We start from the raw sequence: 7644 nt of genomic DNA on the forward strand, positions 1-7644 counted from the left end.
GATGATTTTCTGCTTAATAGGCAGTTTGAACTCTTCACCACTCACAGCACATTCAAAGGCAGTGGATCCCTTCAGCATTGTGTTTTAAAAGATAATAAATGGGAAGGAGGTGTGGTGTGGGAGTCTGATCACATGAGGAGGAGGAGGAGGAGGAGTAACTGGGTGCAGGAAGTCGGAACTGCAAAGGAACAATTGTAAGTAAAGTCCCAGTGAAGGAAAGGGTACTTGTATGTCTAGGGTCTTGTAAAAAAGTTAGCAACGGGGCTGCAAGGGAGGGCATGGAGGTGACCGGCAAGAGGAAAACAAGAAAGGGAGAAACATTTGTACAAAGTAAAAAGGGGTGTTTCATTTCCAAAGTCAAATAGACAGGGAGACTAAACCAGTGATTGGATTTGGGGTGAGGGGGAAGAATTAGAACTAAAAATTGAGGGAAGTGAATCCCACCATACAGAATATACAAGTGCTACTTCTGAAATGAATGCTTCAGTGTTTAAATTAATGCTTCTCTGAGTATCTCATTCATGTTTTTGTGACGGACAGAAAGGGCCAAACTTCTGCTGGTGGAAATGAGTGAAACTATATTGTCTGGAGCTGAGTTCATTCTCCCCAATAGACAATTTGGCCCTAGATCATCCACACAAAAACACTGCAAATGAGTGACTGCTGAAACAAAACCATGAAGGCAAATTAAATCTCTCACCCATGCAGGTTTTCTGTGAAGGGTAAAAGGATAACTAACACTTTTGTTTCACTTGTAACTATATTAAGAATGAATTATTTTTCTGCCACCTGTGTACTTGGTGGGGAAGTCCATGCTATGACAGTAGTTCATTTTAAATAACATAGCATAGTAAAACACAGCCTAAATAAGGGAGGGCCTGTATGTTTTTCATATTATTTAAGTACAGCGCTTTGAAAATTTAGCCTGCAGAATCATCTCTCAAACACTTATAATTACAGAATGAGAGCTTTCCTTAGCAAATCTCAGTCTTGCATCTGAATGTCATTGTAGTTTCTCTTTGATGTGCAAGAAATCTGTGACAATGAAAAAGAAAATGCTCTCTTGAATCTAAAGAAACTGCTAAGCAAATAACTGTCTGTGTAGCTTGTAACTTCTGAAATGCAAATTTGTAGCATGGCTATATATCCCCGAGGAAGCCACACTTTCTCTCAAGTCTCAACGGTATCTTTTATATGCCTTAAGATGAAAATTCTTTCAAGCTGTAAACTGTTTTCAGCTGTCTGAAAACAGCATGACATAAACTATGGGTACCACATACATAATAATTAGAAATCTGTGCTCTCTACCTGTGACTTGCATGCTCTGGCCTGCAACATGTATATAAAACAAATGTCACTATGTCAATATTATGTGATATGTTTTTTCTTCCTAAAAACAATTCAAACCAAGTTGAGATACTGGTCCTGAAATTAAACCGAAGATCCAGGCATCATTGATCTCTGATGTCTGAGGCATCTGAAATTCTGAACCTATATTTCTGCAGAAAGAGCATGCATCTATTTCTGCCTTCAGGTTGTTGATTTTTCAAAATACTCATATAGGCTCTCATTTAATGACACCTATTCCATAAACTAAAAATCACAGCCTAATGAAAGGGCTGATTATAAATATATCCATTTCAACACAGACTTTCCTCCACAGCCTTTATACATAAACACACACTCCCACAGAAAAGGGATTTTGCACTGTGCTCAGAAGCAATCAACCTGGCTAGGGACAGACATTCAAAAAGCCTGAGCCTGAATTGATTCAGTCTTTGCAGGTTAGTGAAAACTGCAGAGAGTGAACTGGTTTGCAAGTGGATAGACATTCGGCACATGCCTGCAGTGGCTCAAGCCAAAAAACCGGGGGGACTAGAGCAGCCCTCCCTTCCACAGGGAAGCTTAACTGGGGTGGGGGCGGCATGGCCTGGCTCCAGCGGCTCCCTAACAGCCCGGAGCACACAGGGCTGCCCAGCCCGAGGGGAACTCTTCCCCCTCCTCCCTCTCCCCCATCCATGCAGGACTGGGAGGGGGACCCTACTTGGTGCTGGGGGGCTCGGCGCTGCATACCACTGGCGGAGGGGAAGCCCCACGCTGGACTCCGCATGGCTCCCTCCGCTCCCGGCAGTGCAGGGACCTGCGCAGTGGGGAGTGGGGGAAGCAGCCGGCTCCAGCGAGGGGCTTCCCGCGCTGCAAGTGCTGGAGCTGCAGGCTCAAGGAGCAGAGCCACAGGGGTAAGGCCGGCTCCGCTCCCTCCCCCTGCGCAGCCCCGGCAGGAGCCACGCCTGCTAGGGGCATGAGCACCCTGGCTTCCCTTCCCTTCCCTTCCTGCTGCTCCTGCCAGGCAGTGCGGGCTGCATGCCATGGGGGAGTGTGTGGGGATCCCTACGCCCCCCACCTCTGTCCCTTCCCTGCAGCTGGGGTCTACCAGCTCCAAGGGCCACTGCTGCAGCCCCCTCCGCGGCAGACAGGCTGACCCGGGCTGCACTGGAGCAAGAGGGGAAGGAGGGAAGAATGAACCCCCTCCCTGACCACTTCGCCTAATGGGGCCATGCCAGCCGTGTCTCCCTTAGGGCTGGTCCTTGCTCCAGCTAGACAGCAGAAGGGTGGGGACAGCCCTTCTGTGGAGCAGAGAGCCCCACCCATCCCAGAGAGCATGCCGGGATGCTGGGGGAGTCTGGTTTATGTGAAACCAGCAAGGGGTCTGGGACAGACATTGCATAAACCAGTTTGACCCAAATCAGTTTAGTCTGCTACTACATCAACCAGGTTTTTCTCAAACCAGTTTGAGCCATTTTCATACTGGTTTCTGTGCACTGAATGTCTGTTCTGTTAAAGGTTTAAACCAGCTTCTGATCACTTAAACTGGTTTATATGTAATGTCTGCCCATAGCCCCTAGGGCAGGGGTGGGCAAAATGCGGCCTGCAAGCCAGATGCGGCCCACCAGGCCATTCTATCCAGCCCGCAGGGCCTCTAAACATTTTAGAAAATTCATATTTATGTGCCCCTGGCTGCCTGTCATGCAGCCCTTGATGGCTTGCCAAAACTGAGTGAGCGACCCTCTGCCCAAAATAATTGCCCGCCCCTGCCTTAGGTCTATGTCCCTAAGAATCCTGTAATGTAACTTTGTCAAGACAAGCTGATTCTGGATCAGCACCAGGCAGCATCTTTTTTCATCTCATCAGAGGATGCAGCACAACGCTATAGGGTGCCATGTGAATTCAGCAACCTGCTTCTATCTTGGGATGTAGATGTAGGCTAAATATGTTAGAAAACCAAGTATTTTGAAGGAAAGAGCAAGTATGCAAAATTGTTTGGACTTTGCAAACAGAGTTTTGAGTATTTATGTCAAATTTGGAATCTGCTGATTTTGAGTGTTCCTGAATGACTGTAAATTTCATAACTTCTGGTAGTGTTTATATTGCATCAGTAGTCGTTGATCTGTTAATTTAGCCCTTACTTAAGATTGACTCGTAGAGGGAAAAATATCTTTCATCTTTCTTCATTCTTTCAGACTATAAACAGGGAGTCTGAAAGGTTTTCCCACCCCTTCAACAACCTCTCCCTCCTGTGCTCTCAATTTTCTGTAGCCTTTTCCTCTTAAAATTAACAAAAATATCAAGTTTTGTCTTGATCATGGAGGACTTCTTGGTTGATTAATACAATTAAATTAGAAGCTTTCTCAAACCTTAATTGAAGTGACGACATTGTGTATTACAGCATGTTTTCCTTTGAGTGTCTTAGCTACATAGCTGTTAAGAAAAATATGGAGTTTTAAACAGTATAAATAAGAACCACTTCTCGGTAATCAGAGGTTTTCACTACTTGAGATAGTTCCCCAGTCATATCAAATGCTCCAGAACGCAAAATACAAGAGGAAGTATCAAAGCGAAGTCTCTCTGTCCGCCTGTCACATGCTTTTTCCCCTTGGCAGAAATATGCAAAGCATTTGGGGGCTCCTTAAGGCACCATAAGAAAGTTAAAAAGGGCATAAGATTATTTTATTCCTTTGAAAGACACTTAAAGCACTAGTGATTTACCCAGCTAAGGGCTACAGAAATAAATCTGCAAAATAAGCAGAATAATAATTATTGTCTGAATGTTCCTAACAACAATGTTCTTTCTTGTGCAAAAGCCATTTTCCCACTTATATGTCTGGGACAGGCATTGCTTAAACCGGTTTGACCCAAATCAGTTAAGTCTGATACTACATTCAACCAGGTTTATCCAATGTCCTCACTTCAATTAAGATTTAAGAAAGCTTCTAATTTACATGTATCAATCAACCAAGGAGTCCTCAAATAAATCGGTTTCAGCCATTTTCAAACTGGTTTATGTGCAATGAACATCTGTTCTGTTACAGGTTTAAACCGGTTTCTGATCACCGGTTTATGTGTAATGTCTATCCCTAGTCTGTAAAGATTAGCATGTTGACTCACTGAGTAAATAGACCTGCCTTATCCTTCAGCTGACACTTCATGCTTAGTGTTTCTCAACTTGCAGAGCTGTGATACTCTGAAGCTGTTGCAATGATTTATCATTTTTATTTTTATTATTATCATTTTAATTGTTTTATTATTATTACTAGTATTATTTTTATTATTATTATTTTTATTGTTATTATTTTTACAAAAATAGTAAAAACAATAAGGGTGAGAGAAGGAGACTTGAGTACAGTGACCTGGTGGATAACTCTTCTCACAGTGGGGTACTCCAAACCTAAGGGGGCTCCTGTATTTTTCTAAAAGAAAAATAAACTGAGAATCCTCCAAAGAGGAAAAAAAAATCTAGGTGATTAAATGAACTGTACTACATGTGAGGACTAAACTTTTCGCCTGCTAATACTAATAGGTCGTTTCAGCCAAAACCTACTGAAACTGTTGATAATGCCATACCAGGAGAACTTACACTGAAAAATAAGGAAAGCAAGGTAAGGGGTTAAAGTAAAATGGATAGATTTCAGGGAACACAGCTCTTCTTGTCCATTAACAGCAGAGTGAACCTCCTCTCACTTACCTAGTCGGGCAAGAATTTCCTGTTTCAGTCGGCATCTCCTTTAACCACTAGGAATAGTCAAGAAGCATGTACAGCACTGCCATAATCTAGCGTAGGAGTGGCTATTGAGGGAGCTGGTCAAAATTTCATCCACTGTTTAGTCTCCAAAGTTAACCTGATTTTCACATCCCTTAACACCTCTGAGACACTAGTCACTTTTATTTTTGTACCTACTCTTGGCAAATTGGGGGATATTTATGACCACTGTTATAAATGTGTTTTACTTTGTACTAGAAGTATTTTATATCTAAGTCTGAAGATCTCAGACTGCACTGGAATATTATTAAGCATACAAGTATATAATAGCATCACATGAATTTCACATCAAAGAACTTCCTTTATAATTACTACATAATGATGGTTTTGGAGATCTTTACACATCAAAATTCTAGCATTGCAGACCGTCATTTCATATAAACAAAATGTTTTACATTTTGTTTTACATTTTGTTGCCATCTGGAGCTATTTCCTGATAAACTCCCAGTAACTGATTTTTGCATGTAGTCCTCTAAGATGGTATTTCCAGAGTATTTAAATGCCTTATGTGCCGCTGTCTACATTAAACATAATTTCAATAATGAATGTGATAGCAAACAAATAAATACTAGATAATTACAAAGATAAAGGGAAAAATGGATAAATACTAGATCATTATGAAAAAAAATAAAGAGGAAAAAAACAGTAAAAAGCTCTGCGGTACACTGTATCTAAAATCTACAAAAGAATGTGAAATTCACTTACTTGCTAATACCAGGATGGTGGTTCAAAAGATTTTTTTCCATTACTAGGCCTAAAATAGTTTTTCCCTTGGGGAAATCCTATTTGCATGAGACTATGATATGAAATAAAATTCTGCAAGCTTTGTCACAGAGTTTTCTTCTACCCCCCCCCCCCCCCCCCCCCCCTTTCCATAGGGATTGAAAGAAGAAACTTGACAGGGTTCCTTCCTCCCTCCCCACAATCCTTCGCAGAAAAAAAATCAGGGGTCTTTTCCCTCACTTCCATGGGTTATAACATCTAGAGTAATCCATATGGCAGCTCTGTGTTTCAGTCCTCGCTCTGTGGGACCACAGAACCTGGGCTTCTGGGCTTGAGTCAATTAGAGCCACGATACCAAGGTTTCTTTCACCCAGAGAAGAAAGCTACACATAACTGCCTAACCCTTGTCATCATGCAAACACAAAGAGGATCCAACCCGTTTGTTTTCAACCTGCTTCCAATAGCAACATTCCAGAACCAGCAACAGCCTAATGAGGGCGCTCTCCTCTTAAAAAGCAACAGGCCTTCCTTTAAGCCTGATAATATGAAAGCTTAAGGGCCTTCCCTTAAGCTTTCATAATTCTGGATGATGGCCGTCTGTTCTCTAATGACTCGTGTATTATATTTCTTAATGTTCTTCTCCAGAAAGTTCCTTTTAGGTGAAATATTTATTGTGTTCCATTAATTTCCACTGTATTTACATTTTAAGGTGGCCATTCACTTTGTCCTACATTATTCCTTACTTTTTTGCCTTTTAGGAGGTGTAAAAGTGGGATCTTTTAAACCTTCCTGCTATTAATGTAAAAAAAAATTAAGCTATATTAAGAACCCTATGGTGTGGTCCTTTAACCTTTTCTATTTTTCAATTCCAGACTCTGGTTCCAGAAGGTATCTGAAAGGAACTTCATCAACATAGTGCCACAAAGGGTAGCACCCTCAAGACAGAGATGACCAACTTCGTAAACAGCAATGAAACCGATCTAACTATCGGCTTTACCTCTTCTGCAATAGCTATCTTCTTATTTGGGACAAACTTTGTACCTGTTAAGAAATTTGACACTGGTGATGGTAAGCATTTGGGGGTTTTCTTATATGTTTATTCTTGTGAGAACAGTAATTAAGTTTTTATATGAACTCTTACAAATGTTAAAATTCCTAGTAATGTCACTATCAATATCAGCCACAGCCTTGAACTATAGTGGCTTAGAAAAGGAAGTATCACGTTTTCACCTCACAATAATTTGTTTCACTGAAGCAATAATTTACATTTCAGCCTGTGGCAAAACTGGAGAGGTCCTTTTATATGTTGTTGTGCACTTTAGGGTGGGCAGTATGCATTTAAGAAGTTTTGCTGACTGATAAAGCAAAAATGAGGTGCCTCTCTTCAGATTCTCAAGCACACCATGACAGACAAGGCTCTTTGGGTAAATCTGATATCTTTTCTTAGACCAACTCAAACAGTTGGAAAAATTCTTCTTAGCAAGCTTTCAAATTTTAAATACCCTTCATCAGGCTGAGGAAGCCTCTGCAGTTGGTGTGAGCTCTTCCTGGATGGCATGAATAGTAAAGAAGCCAGAGGCTGATGTGATTACAGAGCCAATGACCATCATCTTCGAAAACTGATGGCAATCAGGAGAGGTCCTGGATGATTGGAAAAGGGCAAACCTACTGCCCATATTTAAGAAAGGAGAAAAGGAAGATCAAGGGAACTACAGGATAGTCAGCCTCACCTCAGTCCTTGGAAAAAATCATGGAGCAGTTCCTCAAGGAATACATTTCTAAGCACTTGGAGGAGAAAAAAGTGATTACAAACAGTCATCCTGGAT

The 7644-nt window shown here is 41.6% G+C and overlaps 1 protein-coding gene across 2 annotated transcripts in view; it reads left to right on the forward strand.

The window, feature by feature from the left end:
• Positions 1-63: 63 nt before the first annotated feature.
• The window catches only part of TMEM144 (transmembrane protein 144), a 27590-nt gene continuing 20009 nt past the window's right edge, over positions 64-7644 (forward strand). The window contains exons 1-2 of one of the 2 annotated variants that reach the window (XM_006023155.3): positions 64-194; positions 6691-6886. In XM_006023155.3, coding sequence (XP_006023217.1) covers positions 6766-6886 — 121 coding nt within the window. In that variant the 5' untranslated portion in view covers positions 64-194; positions 6691-6765. Of the gene's footprint in view, positions 195-2122; positions 2238-6690; positions 6887-7644 lie in introns of those variants that run through there. The other variant, XM_025203600.1, reaches the window with a different exon arrangement.

The sequence above is a fragment of the Alligator sinensis genome, unplaced genomic scaffold, assembly GCF_000455745.1.
Source record: "Alligator sinensis unplaced genomic scaffold, ASM45574v1 scaffold1223_1, whole genome shotgun sequence".
NCBI classification, from domain to species: domain Eukaryota; kingdom Metazoa; phylum Chordata; order Crocodylia; family Alligatoridae; genus Alligator; species Alligator sinensis.